The 19554-nt window shown below is 56.0% G+C and overlaps 2 protein-coding genes across 7 annotated transcripts in view; one reads left to right on the top strand and one right to left on the bottom strand.

The window, feature by feature from the left end:
• The window catches only part of MINK1 (misshapen like kinase 1), a 54314-nt gene extending 43490 nt beyond the window's left edge, over positions 1-10824 (top strand). For all 6 annotated transcript variants that reach the window (XM_035134510.3, XM_035134511.3, XM_088655505.1 and 3 more), the window contains 11 exons: positions 115-229; positions 1218-1364; positions 2688-2799; positions 3571-3729; positions 3846-3989; positions 4776-4910; positions 5319-5419; positions 5739-5888; positions 5982-6141; positions 7653-7792; positions 9129-10824. In XM_035134510.3, coding sequence (XP_034990401.3) covers positions 115-229; positions 1218-1364; positions 2688-2799; positions 3571-3729; positions 3846-3989; positions 4776-4910; positions 5319-5419; positions 5739-5888; positions 5982-6141; positions 7653-7792; positions 9129-9212 — 1447 coding nt within the window. In that variant the 3' untranslated portion in view covers positions 9213-10824. The remainder of the gene's footprint in view (positions 1-114; positions 230-1217; positions 1365-2687; positions 2800-3570; positions 3730-3845; positions 3990-4775; positions 4911-5318; positions 5420-5738; positions 5889-5981; positions 6142-7652; positions 7793-9128) is intronic.
• A 3334-nt stretch (positions 10825-14158) lies between these two features.
• Positions 14159-19013, bottom strand: LOC118095777 (uncharacterized). Its single transcript, XM_088655508.1, has 2 exons — positions 18921-19013; positions 14159-16962 (listed from the first exon to the last, which is right to left on the bottom strand). Exon 2 carries the CDS (start codon positions 16958-16960, stop codon positions 14681-14683), a length of 2280 nt encoding a protein of 759 aa, XP_088511634.1. The 5' UTR covers positions 16961-16962; positions 18921-19013; the 3' UTR covers positions 14159-14680.
• Positions 19014-19554: the final 541 nt, after the last annotated feature.

Here is a 19554-nt window from a genome sequence, read left to right as displayed (position 1 = left end):
CGCTTTGTGGTCTCTGGGCGGGGAGGAGGGGGCGGCAGGGTTAGTGTGGCCTCTGTCCCCCTCGGGCTGCTTCCGTGTGCCTTCTGACCTCTCCCCTCTCCCTACCTGGGGCAGAGACGGCGACACAGACTCCGTGAGCACCATGGTGGTGCATGATGTGGAGGATCTGACGGGCGGCAGTGGCGGTTCAGAGAGCTCCTATGGCGAGGGCACCATGCTGGTGCAGCGGGTGAGAACCACGCTTCGCAGCCTCCGGCCTGTGTGTGTGTGTGTGTGTGTGTGTGTGTGTGTGTGTGTAGGGGTGATCTCTCCCCTGGCCTCTCCCTCTTCTGGCTGGGAGGTGCAGGAACTGCTTCCTGGGGGTACGAAAGTCCTAAAACCATTTAGCCCAACCCCTTGCAATGCAGGAATCTCAGCTAAAGCATCCATGACAGACGACCCCCCAACCTCTGCTTAAAAACCGTCAATGAAGAGAGTCCACTGCCTTCCGAGGTCATGGAATTGTAGAGCTGGAAGGGGACCAGTGCTTTCTTCTGGGGGGGGCACAGGGGGGCGCATACCCCTAAACATTTTGTGAATCTAAGTTTGGCCTCATTGAGGGGCAGTATGAGTAGGAAAAGGAGAGTACCCTTAAACATATAATTTTTTAGGGGGGGAAGCACTGGAAGGGACTCCTTTGATCCTGCATTGCTGGGGGCTGGGCTAGATGACCCTTGGCACCCTCCCTTCCAACTTCAATTCTATGAAAAGGCCTCCCTGCAGGAGGGCGGCGTCCACTTTGGGTCCTGAAGCTTTTCCATTTATTCCTTTGTTACGTGCCCTAAGGCCCCAGGGCAAGGGCGCAGCATTAAAGCACAATATTTAAAACGGATTGAGGCCATAAGAATGAGGTAGGTCCTGAAACATTACGCCTCAGGTGTCAAAAACTAGGGCAAAGAGGTGCGTCTGCAGCTGGTCTCCACCACAGTGGAGGGTTAGATGCTTGCGGGATGATGGTGAGGATGATGTAAAGGGGGGCTCAGCACTTCAAACAAGACACCCAAGTCTGCACCTACTGGGCCTGTGTGTGTGTGTGTGTGTGTGTGTGTGTGTGTGTGTGTGTGTGTGTCGTATTCTGAGCACCGTGGGGGCTGCAAGACCCCACCACCGATGGGGCTGGAGGGCTCCATTTCTCCGTCCCTGCTGACTTGACACCCCTCCTCGCCTCCCTCTCCCAGACACCCGAGGAGGAGCGGGGCCTCCTGCACAGCGACAGCAACGGCTACACCAACCTGCCGGACGTGGTCCAGCCCAGCCACTCGCCCACCGAGGCCAAGAGCAGCAGCAACGGCTCATCCTCACCGGCCAAGGACACGGCCACCGACGTGAGTTTGGGGAAGAGGGAGGAAGGCTTGCTCCAGGCCTCCCCCTTTCTCCTTTGGCCTGCAGTGACAGAGCGAGGGGGAGAAGCCATCGCCCGCCAGCCTGAGGATTGGTGCCACAGGGCATTTTGTCTGCTCCTGCTGCAGTGCCTTTGCTGTTAGCGAGCAAGTGAGGGTAGCTTGGGAGGAAGGTCTCCGGGAGCAGAGTCTGGCCTCTGTCTCGACATCACCAGCCCTTAAGAACCGAAGGAGAGCCTCGCTGGATGCGCTGCCTTTTCCCAAACAGATGCCCCCATGGGAAACCAACAAGCAGGATCCGAGCACAAGAGCATCTCTCCCCTCCTGCTGTTTCCAGGGATGCAGAAGCATTGCTACCTCCCACTGCGGAGGGCAGGGCAGAGCCATCCTAGCTAGCCATCAATAGATCAGGTGGCGCTGTGCCCTAAACCACTGGGCCTCTTGGGCTTGCCGATCGGAAGGTCGGCAGTTCGAATCCCCATGGCGGGGTGAGCTCCCGTTGCTCTGTCCCAGCTCCTGCTTTCAAACCTAGCAGTTCGAAAGCATGCCGGTGCAAGTAGATAAATAGGTACTGCTCCGGCGGGAAGGTAAACGGCGTTTCTGTGTGCTCTGGCTTCCAGCATGGTGTCCTGTTGTGCCAGAAGTGGTTTAGTCATCATGCTGGCCATAAGCTATCTGCGAACAAATGCCGGCTCCCTCGGCCTGAAAGCAAGATGAGCACCGCAACCCCATAGTCGCCTTTGACTAGACTTAACCATCCAGGCGTCCTTTACCTTTTACCTCCTCCTCCTCCTCCTTGAATCTACCCAGTCCTCTTTTAAAGCCAACTGGGTTGCTGGCCATCGCTGCCTCCTGCAGCAGGGAGTTCCGTAGCAGAACTCAGCAGTGCCTGAGCGCTTCCAGGCAGGACTTAAGCAGAAGGAGGTGGTGGCAGTTCTGGTTCTTTTAAAAAAATTGTTCAATGCAAGATTTTACCATTCTTGGGATACTCATGGCAATTATTCCAAATCAGGTTTGTGCAGAATCACAAACGGCTTGTAGCTAGTTTTTTGAAAACGTAAGCAGTAGTTGCAATAAAACGTGAGATTCTGCAAACCGTAACCTTTTATCCAAAGCGGGCAGGGAAAGAAAGTACAGGGAGTTAAAGCCAATTAAATAAACCATGCATGGTCCTTGGGCATTTGGGCTTGTTGGGGCAGTGCAGGGGCCTGGCATTGGAACCCTCCCTCCTGCAGGCATTGGATATTATCGCCCCCTAACCTGCTTCTGTCTCTCTCTCACTGCACCCCCCTCCCCCCTCAATTGCAGTACCAGTCAAGGGGGCTGGTCAAGGCTCCCGGGAAGAGCTCCTTCACAATGTTTGTGGACTTGGGCATCTACCACAGCTCGCCTGGAGGGGGCGACACCATCCCCATCACTGGTGAGACCTTGCAGGGAGGGTAGATGGGGAGGGGAGGAGAGGGGTGTCCCTTGGCCTGCTTCCTCCTGCACGAGAGCCTGTGCTGCACAGACTTGTCATTAAAAAAAAACCAGACAGATCCATGTTGCAGGCCAAGAAATTTTTATTTCAAACAATACCCATAGTCAGTGGAGCGGGACACTTCAAACAATGGCAAAAAAAAAATGTTTCTAGATTTATCTGGCGGGGGAAGAAACCAAGGATTAAGTATAAATTACTACAGTTGCAAAAGAAAGACGTGGATTTTCCCTGCCGCATTTGAAATTATATTATGAAGCGTCCTCTCCCTGCTGGCTGCGGGAGTGGATAACTTTTAAAAATGCAGCTATTTTGGACCTTGAGTGTCATGGCAACAGATTTGGATGGCATGCATATTTATGGCATGAGAAGACCAAAGTGAATAAAGGGTTTTTGAATCATTGGGTAAGAAAATCAATTTATGGAAGGTCCCAGGTTCAGTCCCCAAAGGCAGCATTTCCAGGTAGGGCAAGTCCTCATGTAAAATCGTAGCGTTGGAAGTCACCCCAGGGGTCATCTAGCCCAACCCGCTGCAGTGCAAAAAGCGCAGCTCAAAAATCCATGGCGGACAGCCGCCAAGGCTCTCTTGAGAAGAGGCCACCGCCTTCCAGCGAAGGAGACCCTCAGGCAGCTCCGCTCCACCCACCCCCCACCCCCTGGAGCAAACCAGGAAGGCTTGACCTGTGTGATTTCTTTCTCTTTCCACCCGCAAAGCGTTTGACCCGGGGCGGCTGGAGCAGCTGCAGCTGGAGGCGCGGAAGGGCTCTGTGGTCAATGTGAACCCCACCAACACGCGGCCCCACAGCGACACCCCCGAGATCCGCAAGTACAAGAAGCGCTTCAACTCGGAGATCCTGTGTGCCGCCCTCTGGGGTGAGAAGGCAGGGACCGGGTGGGGAGGGAGGGAGGGCAGGTGGGCCAGGGCACGGCTGCCCCTCCCAATCCCCCTGGCCTCTCCCTCACCCTCTGCCTTGGTGCCCACCCTCTAGGGGTCAACTTGCTGGTGGGGACCGAGAACGGACTGATGCTCCTGGACCGGAGCGGGCAAGGGAAGGTCTACACCCTCATCAACCGGCGCCGCTTCCAGCAGATGGACGTCCTGGAAGGGCTCAACCTCCTGACCACCATCTCGGGTGAGGACCGGCCTTGGCCTACTAGGGCCTCCCCATAAGTCCCCCCCCACAGCCCTGTAATTCTTTATATAGGTGCACACAGCAAGGTTCAGGGAGGAAAAGAGGAAAAGCCTGGAGCCCCCGAGGGAGAAGGGGGGCACAGGATGTCAGAGGGACACTGCGGAGGGTGCACCCCAGGGGGAAAAGGGACTGGAGTCTGACTGGGGAGAGGGGGCCAGTGATTTGTGGGGAGCTGCACCGGCCAGCAGGCTGGAGTCGGAGGCAGGAGAAGCTTCAGAGCTGGAGAGGGGAGCACAAGATGGGGCGGAAAAAGAGGAAGAAGAGGCAGGTCCAGCAAGGGAAGGGGCCAGGGGCTTCCTCCCCCCACCCAGCTCCTTCCCCCCTGTCTCCTGGAACCAGGAGGGGAATGAAAAGGGAGGAGCAGAGGAAGTTTCCACGCAGGCGCAGTCTCTGGCTGCGTGTGTTGCGGGGAAATTCATTTAATGGTGGCAACTGCTCTGTAGCTCCCAGACCTAGGAAAGAGCTGTGGAAGCGACTCGTCAGTGCTAACTTTGGCAATAACGACTGGACTCTCTGCCATGGGCATCCCTTCGGCTGCCTAGCGCCTTGAGACGGAAGCACAGCCCTGCCCAAGGAGAGGGCTCTGGAGTTGCAGGCCACAGGCATCTCTTCCACACACATCCTGCAGGCAACCCCGCCCCCCCCACCAGACACCCCTTCCCCCTTTTTCCTCCCCTGACCTGTGAATAAAGGATCCCTACTTCTCTCCACCCCCCCCCCTTTTAGGGAAGAGGAACAAGCTCCGCGTCTACTACCTCTCCTGGCTGCGGAACAAAATTTTGCACAACGACCCTGAAGTGGAGAAGAAGCAAGGCTGGACCACCGTGGGGGACATGGAGGGCTGTGTCCACTACCGTGTGGGTAAGTAAGTGGAGTGCAGGTCCCGGGCTGAGCAGTCGGGGCAAGGAGTCCCATTGACAATTCAGCCCAGAAGCCTTCTGCCCCGGAAAGAATTAAATTTGGCCAAAGCCAGCAATTATGGCAATGTTGATGCCTCAATGAGTAGCCCATGTGAAGGATCCGAGCACAAGAGTAACACTCTCTCCTCCTGCAATTCCCAGTTACCAGGATCCTGGTTGGCGGCCAACCCTGCCTCCAGTGGGAGGGAGTTCCACAGTCCAACGATCCATCTCTCATGGCCAAACCCGCCCTGTCATTCTTGATTGAACCCAGCATGGAGAGCCCTTTGAGCCTGCCCCAGATTACGATGGGAAGGTTTGGGGTCCAGCCCTAACACACACACCCCGGCTTCCTGTTTCTTTCCCTCAGTGAAATACGAGCGGATCAAGTTCCTGGTCATTGCACTCAAGAACTCAGTGGAAGTCTATGCCTGGGCACCCAAGCCCTACCACAAATTCATGGCCTTCAAGGTACTGGGGAGGCTGGAATTGGGGGCTCCCTGGGGGAGAAGTGAATCTTTGGGGCTCTGCTGGACACCCTGAAATCTGCACGGCAGGGCCCCTGATTTTCAGCGTGGGTTTTGATAGCAGCGGGAGCCTCACAAAAGTGTGGCTTGGCTGGAAGGATCAGGGGAGAGGGGACTGATTTGGCGACTGGCAGGAGAGCGTCTGAGTTGCTGAGTTGGATGGGGCACCGAGGGGCCATCTAGCCCAGCCCCTGGGTGCAATGGTGACCGCTGAAGAACCCCTGACAGGTGCAGCATCCACCCCATTCTGCTGTGTTTTCCAGTCTTTTGCTGACTTGCCTCACCGGCCGCTGCTGGTGGAGCTGACGGTGGAGGAGGGCCAGCGGCTCAAAGTGATCTACGGATCCTGCGCCGGCTTCCACGCCATCGACGTGGACTCAGGAAACAACTACGACATCTATATACCAGTACATGTAAGTCTGGCCAGCGGGCGGAAGGGAGGAGCGGGCCGTGGGGGTGGTTGGGGGTGCCTCATTCAAGCCTTCCTTCTCCTGCTGCTGCCCCAGATCCAGTCGCAGGTCACCCCCCATGCCATCATCTTCCTGTCCAACACCGAAGGGATGGAGATGCTCCTTTGCTATGAGGACGAGGGCGTTTACGTCAACACCTACGGGCGCATCATCAAGGACGTCGTGCTGCAGTGGGGGGAGATGCCTACCTCCGTTGGTAAGCCTGGAGCAGCAGGGGGCGCTCGGGGAGGGGGGCTGCAGTCTAGACGCTGAGGAGGCTGCTATGCAACAGGGGGAGTGTTGCAGCTCTATGCACCTTTCCTTGCCGAATGTCCCAAGTTCAGTCTCCACCAGCAGCAGCCTCGCAGAATCATGGAATTGTAGCACTGGAAGGGACCCCCAAGAGTCATCTAGTCCAGCCCCCTGCCATTAAAGAACGGCAGCTGAAGCATCCCTGACAGATGGCCATCCAACGTCTGCTTAAAAACCTCCAAGGTATCAGGAGTCCCCAAACTCCCAAAGGCCTTTGAGCCATTGTCGAACAGCTCTTACTGTCAGAATTTTTTCCCTGGTGCTTAGTCAGAATCTCTTTTCTTGTAACTTGAAGCCATGGGTTCGAGTCCTGCCCTCCGGAGCAGGAGAAAACAAGCTTCTTCCATCGTGTCACCTCTCATTCTTCTCTTCACCAGGCTCAATATCCCCAATTCCCCAGGTGGGGCGGTGAAATACTCCTGGCCTGAATCCCACCCACCCCCCACAGAGTCATTGCTGCCAGTCAGCGTTGACATTTCCCAGCAGCTTATTATTCGTTTGCCTCCTGCCCTTCCTGCCAAAGGAATCCCAGGATTGTGCAAACATCAGAACACCCAGAAACCATGCCGTATGTTGAAAGACGAATCTGGGCAGTAGATCAATATTGTTGTTGTTTAGTCGTTTAGTCGTGTCCGACTCTTCGTGACCCCATGGACCAGAGCACGCCAGGCACTCCTCTTGTCTTGCACTGCCTCCCGCAGTTTGGTCAGACTCATGTTCGTAGCTTCAAGAACACTTTCCAGCCATCTCGTCCTCTGTCGTCCCCTTCTCCTAGTGCCCTCAATCTTTCCCAACATCAGGGTCTTTTCCAGGGAGTCTTCTCTTCTCATGAGGTGGCCAAAGTCTTGGAGCCTCAGCTTCACGATCTGTCCTTCCAGGGAGCACTCAGGGCTGATTTCCTTCAGAATGGATAGATTTGATCTTCTAGCAGTCCATGGGACTCTCAAGAGTCTCCTCCAGCACCAGAATTCAAAAGCATCAATTCTTCGGCGATCAGCCTTCTTGATGGTCCAGCTCTCACTTCCATACATCACTACTGGGAAAACCATAGCTCAATATATAAAAGCAATAATGTGACTGACTGCTGCGTTTTGGACCCGTTTCTGAGTCATCTTCAAGGGCAGCCCCATGCAGAGTGTGTTTCAGTACTCTAATCTGGAAGCTGCCAGAGGGTGGTGGCCGTGTCACTTGCGCCCCAAAGGGGCTGCAGCTGGCAGAACAGCCAGAGCTGGGCAGAGGCTCTCCTAGCCCCCCAGGGCATCCTGTGACAGAGTTGAATTCAGGACTCATTGCTGAGCTGCAGCCGCTTCCTGTCTTCCTTGTGGGCTTGGGACACACACACAGAGAGAGAGAGAGAGAGAGAGCGCTCAATGAGGAAGACTCACGTGTCCCCCTTTCTCTCCTCCTGCCCCTCAGCTTACATCTGCTCCAATCAGATCATGGGTTGGGGCGAGAAAGCCATTGAGATCCGCTCGGTAGAGACGGGGCACCTGGACGGAGTCTTCATGCACAAGCGGGCACAGCGCCTGAAGTTCCTGTGCGAGCGCAACGACAAGGTGGGTGCGAATTGCGCCTCCGGGATCGAGCCCCGCCAGGCTCCACTTGAGCAGAGAGCTGGGGACCGTGGTGCAGGGCGTGTGTGGCGTGTGTTTTATTGTCTCAAGGCACAACTGCGCCACCCCAGCTGGCTCTACATTTACTGCTGCCTGGAGAGGAGGGGGCGCTCTCCCCCTGACAATCTCCTCTTCCTCTTTGCTGCATCAGTCAGGGTTCTGGATCAGGCCCAAGGACTACCTTTCTTGATAAGGGAGGGTCTGTCTTGGGAGTCCTGGTGCTTGCCTGTGCCTTTGAAGGCCGGATCCGGCACGACGGTGGAGGGCTTACTTTCATTTGCAAGCAAAGAAGTGGATAGCTATTTATTTCATTTCATAATGTTCTTACACCGCTGCATATCCCATATTTTTCCGTGTATAAGACGCCCCCATGTATAAGACCTTGGGGGACCCCACATTTAGAAAATGGGCATATGCACTATCCATGTATAAGACGCCCCCAGATTTTTAACCTTATTTTAAAGTAAAAAAAAACCCTAGTCTTATACATGGAAAAGTACAGTGTGTGTTTGTGTGTTTGTGTGTGTATCAAGAACAACCTCAAATCACTTTACAAAAAAAAGATAAGAAGAATTAACAGCAAGAATTTAAGCTGTAGGCTAAAAGCAGGTCAGAACTCGCATTGAACATCTGGGCGGACTTATCTAAACAAAAATGCTTTTAGCAGGTACCAAGAAAGAGTACTGCTTGAGATCCATAGGCAGGGAGTTCCAAAGTGTAGGTGCTGCCACAGCAAAAGATCAATTTCTTTCCCAATGTGGAGCAGGTGGCAGGCAGGTGTAACAGTGCCAGTTCCCTTGATAGAAGCGGACCCCTTGAGGGCGGGGCTTGGGGCAGTGGGCCAGAGCGCCTTTCCCATTGGAGGTGGGGGGGCAATGCCATTGCATCGTTTGGGTAAAGCAGAGGTCTGAGTGAAGTGGAAGGCAGAGGTTTGGTCATGGGGGGGTCAAGAGATGGGAGAGCACTTTGGCAGCGGGGGGCAGGACCCCCGGAGAGTTGAATTTGCAGCAGCTGCTCCTGGCCCAGACCGGTGGAGAATGCAGGCATCCGCCCCACAGCCTGTAAGCAGTAGTGGGGTGGAGGTCCGCTTTCTCCACTAATCTGGAGACACCCCCATCTTCCTTGACCTCCCATCCCATCGGAGCCAGCTAGCATGGCCACTGGGAGGGCCACTGCTTGACTGCAGAGGAATGGGGGGGGGAGTGATTCCTGACCCCCATTGACTGCCTGCTGTTTAGCCAGGCTCTTCCTTCACGTCCTCCTTCCTCCCTCCCTGCAGGTGTTCTTCGCCTCCGTCCGCTCCGGGGGCAGCAGCCAGGTCTACTTCATGACCCTGAACAGGAACTGCATCATGAACTGGTGAGGGCAGGGGGGGCTCGCCCCATCCCACCCCTCCTGCTTGCCCCACTCCATGGCAGGAGGGGGGGGGGAGAAGGAGGAGGAGGATCTCGTCAGATGCCCTGCTTGAGCTCAACAACGGCCCAGAGAAGACCATCCGGTGAAAGCGAAAGCGATGCCTTGGCGGTTCATTTCTCAGTCCCGCCCTCCCCTCCTCTCGGCTGCCCTTTGGGGGCCTCTGCGTCCCCATTTAACTCTTCTGTTTCTGATAGGAAAGAAGCCGGGTGCTTGGCTGGGGTGGGGTGGGGGTCCGGTGGTCCTAAGGAGGACAGCCCCCCCCCCTTGCTGCATCCACATCCCTGAAGAAATGCCTGTTGTGGTCCCACTTCAGGGCAGCTGGGGAGGGGCCTGGAGAGCGACGCCTAAATGACTCCCCCTCCTCATCCCAGAATTCAACAGTATTTCAGTGTCCCCAAGAGGATGAGGGGGGGGGGCGCCTCTGGGGCAGGGTTTTATTATCAAAGCCAAATCATGTAAATAAAAGCAGCTGGGAGTCCCGTCCACCCCCCTCCCACCCACTTTCCTATCTTCCAGTCAGAGGAGGAAGGAAAGCTGCAACTCCCCACAGCTTATGGGGACAGGGTGTTGGGAGCAGCTGGGATCCACTTTTGCGGGGGGGGGGAGAGAGAGAGAGAGAGAAGAAGAGGAGGAAGTGTGGGTGTTCTCCCATTCTGAGCCATTTCCCCCATGTCCCTTGCAGGCAGACCTCTTGGCTTTGTGAAACTCCCCCCACCCCACCCCCAAAAAAGTAATCTTGCAGCACGTGCCAGGCACCTCCACCTGCTGGCTTCCTCTCTCACACTCTCTCTCATATCCGCGGGGAAGTTATAAGGGGCTGAGAATGAGGTTGCCCTCATCCTGGCTCACCAGGGGGGCAAAATCGCTGGCGCCTCCCTCCTGACCCGCCACCCAGACCGGCCATGGGACGCGTGTTGGATGTATATCGGAATTCTCTCCCGCCCCCCAGCCACCCATGGGGGGAGCTGTGTATATTTTGCTTTAAATATTCCTTTTGTAATGGCAATTAAGTAATTAACTAACAAAGCACTTTAACTGGGCCCACCTAATCAGGGTGGTTAGTGGATTGGGAAGGGGGAGCAGGAAGCTGGGGGGGGCTTGGCAGTGTCTTCCCCCCACCCCAAACCCTGCAAGGCCTCAGCCAGGCAGCTTTTTCCTTCCCAGGGTGCTGCAGGGGAGACAGGAGGTGAAGTTGGCTTCTTCCCTAAGCAGAAGCAAACAGCCTGTCTTTGCTGGGCCACCCCTGTCTCGCTCCCTCTCTTGATTCCTCACTGGGTTTGGGGCTTCCCATGGGGGGCGCTGACGACCAGAGGCGGGGGCCTCAAGGCCAGATCCCTTTGCGCAACCCTCTCCCCGCCCCCCTTCCTTGGGCAACTTTGGTTTCTTGTGTATTTTTGCTTGCGTTTGTATATAACCCTCCCGGACCCCCACGTGGGTGAAGGGAGCTGCCCCACCCCACCCCACCCTGCCCTCCAGCAATCAGCGGTGGCCTTGGGATGATGATGATGATGATGATGATGAAGACGACATCTGTTTAATAAAAGAACCAAAATCTGTGAGTCCTCCTTGTGTGGCTGCCTCTCTTTTCCCAGGGCGCCCCGATCTATCTATCCTCGTGCCCAGTAGGAATCTGGAAGCGGCCTCTTCAGGCAAAGATGGTTCCCTCTGCCCTTCTCTGTTGCTCTTGCTCCCTCCTTTTCCAGTCCTTCCATCCCATGCGTGTCCTTGCGACAGAACAGACCAGCCCCGTGCGAAGGGGGCCACAAACTTGATATGAGTCAGCAGTGGGATGCAGCAGCTAAAAAAGCCAATGCAATTCTGGGCTGCATCAATAGGAGTATAGCATCTAGATCAAGGGAAGTAATAGTACCACTGTATTCCGCTCTGGTCAGACCTCACCTGGAGTACTGTGTCCAGTTCTGGGCACCACAGTTCAAGAAGGAGACTGACAAGCTGGAACATGTCCAGAGGAGGGCAACCAAAATGGTCAGAGGCCTGGAAACGATGCCTTATGAGGAACAGCTTAGGGAGCTGGGTATGTTTAGCCTGGAGAAGAGAAGGTTAAGGGGTGATATGATAGCCATGTTCAAATATATAAAAGGATGCCATTTAGAGGAGGGAGAAAGGTTGTTTTCTGCTGCTCCAGAGAAGCGGACACGGAGCAATGGATTCAAACTACAAGAAAGAAGATTCCACCTAAACATTAGGAAGAACTTCCTGACAGTAAGAGCTGTTCGGCAGTGGAATTTGCTGCCAAGGAGTGTGGTGGAGTCTCCTTCTTTGGAGGTCTTTAAGCAGAGGCTTGACAGCCATCTGTCAGGAATGCTTTGGTGGTGTTTCCTGCTTGGCAGGGGGTTGGACTGGATGGCCCTTGTGGTCTCTTCCAATTATTCTATGAATCTATGAAGGAGAATGCTGTTCCATCTACCGCCATTTCTCTAAGCCGGTCTTTCATGCAGCACACAGTTTAAATGTGGAACTCTCTTCGGCAGGAGGTGCTGACGGCCACATTCTGGGGTGGCTTGGGGGGGGGAGCATTAGACCAATTCGGGCAGGAGGAGAGGGCAGCCGGTGGCTACGAGCCAGGACGGCTGTGCTGTGCCTGCAAAGACAGAAGCAGCAAGACTCCTGAATATCAGTTTCCGGAAACCATAGGTTTCCTGTGAATTGCTGGGAGAAGCAGGGCCAGCTGCCTTCCCCTAATCTGGGATCAAGGCAACTTGCTCCTTTCCCTGGCAGACCCCACTAAACTCACTAAGACACAGGGACTCTGAGACCAAGGCCCTCTTCATTTCCCTGTGAGTTACCTTGTAAGTTACTCAGAGAGTAAGGGCAGCCCATGCTCCCCGTCTCTCCCAGATCTCAGAAGAGCATCCTGGCCTCTTGGCTCTGATCCTAAACTCCCATTAGCAGGAACTCCAAGCGTCTGGGCATGTGGTGGATCCTAAAAACCCCAAGGTTGGCAATTGCACACACACACACACACACACACTGGTGGTCAAATTGGGAAACTTTATTCAAAATAACCATAGTAGTGGACAAGCAGGCAGGTCAGAGCAGGACACTAAACACACCAGAGCTCTGTGGTTCCAAAACTAGGCCAATTATCCTTGCCTATGCACAAGACCAGAGGAATTGTGCTTTACTCACAAGGAAGCAGCGAGGGTGGTCAGCGCCATAGAAAGTCTGGTCTGGGTCCCTGGTGGTGGAACAACCATGCAAGGGCAGCTCAGCTTTTATAGAAGCCTCTCCCTTCTGGAAGGAATGACCCCGGCTCTTTCTGACCAGCGAGATCCGGAGTCCAGTTGCTCAGGTCCAGAACGTCTCTCAGATCTGGGCAGCTCAAGGACCCCTCTTAATTTTTTGTATTGCATTTGAAGAGGCTGGGAAGGAAGGTAAGCGACTGGCAGGCTTAGAGGAATGGGGGGGGGGGAATCAGGGCCTTTCTTCCTTAAAATCCTTTATCCTCCTCCTGCAAAACCTTTGCTGTTCCTTCCAGCCTCGCAGGGCCTCCTGCAACGTTGCAGGTGCCACAAATATAACTGGAGACCGTTATATATATATTGTTAAGCACCTTCATAGATATATATATATAGGTGCTTAACGAGGGGAGGGAAAGAAGAGGAGGCCCCTCCCCACCCACTGTGACGTGGGGGGATCATGCCTCAATGTGGGGTGCAGGCCAGATGAGTCTGGCAATGACCTCTGTCCGGCCCCTGCCCAGAGGGCAGGATCTGAAGCAATGGGTTCAAATGGCAAGGAGATTCCAACGCAACTTTAGGAAGAACTTCCTGGCAGTGCCATTTGGCGGTGGCACAGAAGGTGGCGAGCTCTGCTTTGTTGGGGTTTTTTAAACATGTTGGGTGGCCCCCTGCCAGAGATGTTTTAGTTGTGTGGTTCCTGCATCGAACAAGATGACTTTTGGGGGTACCTTCCAGTTCTATGATTTCCCCACACTCTGTTGCCAAGGGAAATCTCCCCCAGGGGGTAACAAAGCAAACCCTTTCAGCCTCTCTCACAACTTTTGCAGCACATTCCTGCTCCTTCCAAGTAATCCCATCCCCCCCCCTACTATCTAGTCTTGTTCAAGAAGTGGGCCAGACCCCGCTAAAAGGCACTGGTTAATTCTCAAATGGTCAGCGGCCACTGGGTTTATAGAATCCTAGAATTGTTGAGCTGGAAGTGGCCACAAGAGTCATCTAGTCCAACCCCCCCCCCCCTGCAATGCAGGAACCTTTTTTACCCCAATGTGGGACTCAAACCCATAACTGAGATCTCGTGCTCTGAGATTGGGTTTCGCAGAGAGGCATCCGAAGCAGTGGGAGTGAATTCCTCTGACCCATTTTTTCAGCTGCAAGCTAGACGTTTATAAAAATAATGCATCGCCTGGATTGATAAAGTAGCTAGAGAAATGTTTTTCTCCCACTGGGACTCATGGTCGTGCCCTGAAACTGAATGCTGGAAGCTGCTGGGCAGATAAAACAAAATCCTTCTTCACGCACTGCAGAGTTAAGCTATGGAACTCCCTGCCACTGGTGGCAGGGAAGGCCACCAACCTGGATGGCTTTAAAAGAGGACGGGACAAATTCATGGAGGAGGAGAGGGCAGCCGGACAATAATGCTTCTGAATCCCAGTTGCTGGGAACGCCAGGAGGGGAGAGGGGTTGTTATACTCAAATCCTGCTTGCTAGTTTCCCATACTGGGCATCAGGTTGGCAACTGTGAGAGCAGGATGCTGGACTTGCTGGGCCCCCTTTGGCCTGACCCAGCAAGGCTCTCCTTAGGTTCAAACTCTGATTTTGTCCCTCCCTTTTTAGTACATACCTGTATGTTCGCATGTGCTTAGAAAAAAATTATTAGTACTTACTCAAAAATATACATCAGTAGTTCATACTCATTACAAAGCTTTTTTTATATAAAACGCTGAAATAAAACAGCTATCTAATCTATAAAAAAGGCAAAAATAATAAAGGAAAAGAAGAGAGACCGAACGAGAGAGGAAAGCAAGAGAAGGAGGAGAGAGAAGAGATGAAAGGAGAAGAATATGAAAGGATTTCTGGTTCTCTGTCCTGCTGCTAAATGCGGTATCCACTCATAAAAATCCAGCCATTCTGTCTTCTGGAAACCAGTTTTTATTTTCAATCTTCAAGTCCTGATATTACGAGTTCATTTCCTTTTTTTCCATGCAAAAAGACCTTGCCTCTAAATGGAACGGTCTCCCTCCGGAGGTTGCGGACTCTCCTTCCTTGGAGGTTTTTAAGACGGTTGGGTGTTCATCTGTCATTGATGCTCTAGCAGAGATTCCTGCATTGCCAGGGGTTGGACTTGATGACCCTCGGGGGTCCCTTCCGATTCTACAATTCTCCAATTCATCCCTGCGCTAGTTGCAGGGGGTCCATTGGCCCTTGGACCTCCCTACAAAGTGGCGGTGCCCTGCTTCACCCGCACAGCCCCAATGGCGTCTTGCCCGCGATCCAAGCTATAGGAAGAGGGTGCCCGGCCTCGCCTGCGTTGCCAGGGCCACTTTTGCGTTGGCCCCGGCAGGCTGACGAAGAGCCAACTGACGTAGCGGGAGGGGGCGGCCTCAAACACCTTGCAGACGCGGTAGGTGCGTGACATGGCGAGAGGACTCTGCGCTTCGAGCCCCTCCAGCTGCCACCCTCTGGGAGCGCCCTTCTGCAGCTGGCGGTACTTGACCAGCCGGGGCCCCGGCCCACCTCGCAGGGTTGGGCGCTGCCAGCTGGCATACAGCCACACCAACCAACACAGCAGAGCCAGGGTGGGCAGCAGCGCCAGTGCCAGGCAGGCAACGTAGAGGACCAGGCGCACCAGGCAACAGTGGGCAGCCAGCCTGCCAGCCCAGGTCTTGGGAGACCACTGCCAACTCCGCTGCGGGGCTGTGGCGGGCAGCAGGGAGCAGTGGCAAGGGGCGGCCGGCGCAGCAGGAGGAGGGCAGCGACTGGGAGCAGGGGCTGAAGTGCTGAGAGGTGGCAGAGCTGGCAAGGCCGTGGCACTTGGCAGAGGATAGGGCGCGGCAGCCATTGCCGTCGGAAGGGGTGCGGGTTGGAGAGTTGCTGGGGGCAGCATGCGACTTGTGGAAGGGACTGGGTCCAGGGTGGAGGTGAGAACAGGACCGGGAAGGTTTTTTGGAGTCGTAGGGGGGACACTGGGAGATGGTGCCGTGGTGCTGGGCGCAAGGGTGGCAATGCTCGTGGTTGGAGCAGCGGTGGAGGGTGTGCTGCGGACACTCGTGGTTGGAGCAGCGGTGGAGGGTGTGCTGCGGACACTCGTGGTCGGAGCAGCGGTGGAGGGTGTGGTGCGGACACTCGTGGTCGGAGGAGCGGTGGAAGGTGTGGTGCGGACACTCGTGGTCGGAGGAGCGGTGGAAGGCGTGGTGCGGACACTCGTGGTCGGAGGAGCGGTGGAAGGTGTGGTGCGGACACTCGTGGTCGGAGGAGCGGTGGAAGGTGTGGTGCGGACACTCGTGGTCGGAGGAGCGGTGGAAGGTGTGGTGCGGACACTCGTGGTCGGAGGAGCGGTGGAGGGTGTGGTGCGGACACTCGTGGTCGGAGGAGCGGTGGAGGGTGTGGTGCGGACACTCGTGGTCGGAGGAGCGGTGGAGGGTGTGGTGCGGACACTCGTGGTCGGAGGAGCGGTAGAGGGTGTGGTGCGGACACTTGTGGTCGGAGGAGCAGTGGAAGGTGTGGTGCGGACACTCGTGGAGGGCAGTGTCGTGTGGATAATGGCGTGGGGCTCAGTGGATAATGGCGTGGTGCTCTCCCCCCAGGTGCCCTCTTCGCCCCCGTCGCTGTCTCCCGCGGGCCCCTCGCAGTGCGCCTGGAAGTGCATGACGGGGCGCCCCTTCTCGGAAGCGGGCGCCTGGCACTCCACGCTCTCGGGCTTGTTCTCGGTGATCTCCTTCCCGGGACCTTGCACGCGAGTATACACGCTGGTCTCGTACTCCAGGATGTAGTCGCGCAGGTAGACCAGCTCGCAGTCGCACACCCAGGGGTTCTCCGCCAGGTACAGGTAGGCGAAGTAGTTCTCCTCGGGGAAGAAGCCGTCGGGCACCCTCTTCAGCCGGTTCCTCTCCAGGCGCAGAATCTCGAGGTTGCCTAGCCCGGCCAGCAGCTCTCGGGGCAGCTCCTCCAGCTGGTTGTCGGCCAGGTCCACGTCCTTCAGCTTCTCCAGCCCCTCGAAGGCTCCTTCGGGCAGATCCTGGATCCCGTTGCCCTGCAGCTCCAGATCGTCCAGGGCGCGCAGGGCTCGCAATCCCCCCGCCGGTAGCTGCGAGAGCGCGTTGTGCGCCAGGGCCAGGCGCCTCAGCGCGGGCATCCCCTGCAAGCTGGGCAGGCTCTTCAGGCCGTTGACTGACAGGTCGAGCTGCTGGAGGCCGGGCAGCGAGGCGCCGCCGGTGTCCAGGGCGGTCAGGCTGTTGTTGGACAGGTCGAGCTCCACCAAAGCGCTCAGGTGCTGGAAGGAGGCCAGCGAGACGCGGCTCAGGCGGTTGGAGCCCAGCAGCAAGATGCCCGTGTCCTTGGGCAGCCCGGCGGGGACGCTGCTCAGCCCCATCCCCACGCAGCTCACCTGGAGCAGGTCCTTGATCTTGTTCATCTCGGACTCGCAGGGGGGCGCGGCGTCCGGGGCTCCGGCTACGAGGGTCGCCAGAAGGACGCTCAGGGCGCACGGCAGCATCTCTGGGGAGGCGGGGAGAGAGGAAGGCATTCAGTCACATAGAAGCCAACTCTAGGGGGCCGCCATGGGTGCTGCTTGGTCACCCAGAATAATATAATTGTGGGGGCCGGGCAGTGCACCCAGAAAGTCAGGGAGCAAGGCTGGCAGGCGGCGGTGGTCCGGCCTCCAAGAGAGAAACAGTTCAGCTCCGCCCTCCGCATCCAGCCATCGAGGCGCCCTTTTCGTGGGGGGCTCGGACACAGGCAGAAAGAAGGGCGCCTCGCGGAGAAGGGTGCGTCGCTGGCCGCAGAGAGAAGGGGGAAGAGGAGCTGCCACCGCTGGCCGCTGCAACACGGACATGCGATGCCCACAGGCACATGGCTGCCCACGGCGCGTGTGACATCGCGCACACGACTTGCAGGCATGTGCAGGTGACGTCACACGTCTGCGTTACGAGGGCGCGCACCCACGATCCTGAGGATGAGAGGGGACCCCTGTTCAGTCCCTTCTGGGATGTCAGGGGGAAAGGGCGCAGCGATGGCGCGTCTGGTGAGCTTGAGCGCGTCGCGTCGCCTCGAGGCTGGAACAGGCCGAGCAAGGAACAAGGTTGTCTCTGAGCACGTGCAGAATACTGTTCCTTCTCCTTGGGACGCCAAGCCAGCAGAGTTTCTGCTTTACGTCTGCATGCTGAGAGAGGCGTGCGTTCCTCCCTGACCCTTTCTTTGGGGGGGGGGGTGCCTCTGGGGCTTCCATCCTGCAAGCAGCTGCAGAAGCATCGCTGCCGTGTCCTCCGCCCAGCCTGTACCCAGGACTTGGGTCCCGAGGGGCAGGCCAGGGGGGGGGAGGGCCTCTGACGTCAGAGCAGGGGTAGCAGGCGTCTTATGAGCCCCCACCCCAGCCAACTGCATTCTGTTTCAGAGGTGGTTTTCCAACAGGCAATGGAGGGAACTATATTCCATCACACCACGGAACTTTGTAGGGACCCCCAAGGGGCATCTAGTCTAGCCCCCTGCTATGCAGCCAAACATTTCTGCAAGCGATTCTGAGTTAGGGTGGTTTGTTTGTCGCTCTTTCTCTCACACCACACGCACACTTTCCTTTGGGCTGATGCTGTTCGCCAGACTGGATGAAACCTCAAATGTCCAGATGCGCCCCAAATGACAATTCGGTTGGATTTTGACCCTCCAAACAGAAACCCCAAGGGAAATGGCTTTGAGGTGCCTCTCGGGGGCGATCCAGAAACACAGGCTGGCCTCGTGGGGAGGCGGGGGGGGGGGGAGTCTTCAGGCTCCGGGTCTTACCTCTGAATTCCAATGGGAAGCCCCAGGAAGCTTGAAACCCAACAGCCAGAGAAGGGGGAATCCCTGCCCTGGGACTAGGGGGGGGGAGCGAGCCTCCTCTTCTGGCGAGGAGAGACAACGCTGGGTTTAAGGAATCTCTTCTGCCACTTGTGCCCCTCCTCCAGCTCTTGCTGGACTACAACTCCCATCATCCCTGACCATTGGCCACGCTGCCTGCTGGCCTTGGAGGTTGGGTGCCCATCTGTCAAGGATGCTTTAGTTAGTTCAAGTTCTTGCATCGCAGGGGGTTGGACTAGATGACCCTTGGGTACATTCCAGCGCCTTATTTCTGCAGTTGTTATGTTACTTAAAGTCATTTTTAGTTATATTGTGTTTTGATGCTGCAGCCCGTCCTGGGACCTTAGGATGAAGGTTGGGTAATCAATCAATTAATCAATCCTGACTGCAGAACACACAAGCACCCCATTTTCCAGGGTGCGCGCCACAAGCTTTCTCACCACAGCTAAGAACATGGTTTCCCCTTCTCGTTCCAGCCTGGCGAAAAATTCTGTTGCACCCAAAAACTTACCCACTGCTTTTGCGGGGGGTTGGCAAGAGCAGGCCGTGTGGTCTGCCAGCAGAACTCCCTCCCCCCTGCAAAAAATAAAAAATAAATGTCTTCCATACACCCCAAATCTTACCTTCCTCCTGTGCTTCTCCCGGCCACACTCAAGACTTGCTCGCTCGCTGGCACCCTAACTCGAACCCACAGCCCAGTCTCCTGCGCCCTGAGCAGCGGAAGACCCTCTGTGGTTTCCTGAGCCCACACTGCCCGCCCGCCCCCTTCAGCGCCCTCCCCAAGCAAAAGACAAGACTGGAACTTTCCTTAGGAGAGGAACTGAACCGAAGTCTGCCAGCGTCAGATTATCGTGCCCTGCTGTGGTCGCCTCGCCTCAAAAAGGGTTCCCAGCAACTGGGGTTTAGTGTGGCAGCGGCTGTCCTGCGGAACTCCCTGCCTCTTGAGATCCAGCAGGCGCCTCCCCTGCATTTTCAGCACCTGCTAACAACAGACTAGCCTGCCCCCAGTCCAGTCCCTTAGAAAATTGAGGCGAGTGTAAAATAGTTTCAACACCTTAACCCGGGCATCCCGGGCCCTCCAGATGTTGTGGGACTACAATTCCCATCATCCCTGACCATTGGTCCTGTTAGCTAGTGATGATGGGCGTCGTAGTCCCAAAAGATCTGGAGGGCCGAGTTTGAGGATGCGCGGGTTAAGGTATCTTTTAAAGCGCTGCCGTTAATTCTCTCTCTCGATTTCCTCGTTTTATCTCTTTT

This window comes from Zootoca vivipara, chromosome 12 (assembly GCF_965207765.1).
Source record: "Zootoca vivipara chromosome 12, rZooViv2.hap1.1, whole genome shotgun sequence".
In the NCBI taxonomy this organism is placed as follows: Eukaryota; Metazoa; Chordata; class Lepidosauria; order Squamata; family Lacertidae; genus Zootoca; species Zootoca vivipara.
This window is presented reverse-complemented; position numbering and strand designations above follow the sequence as displayed.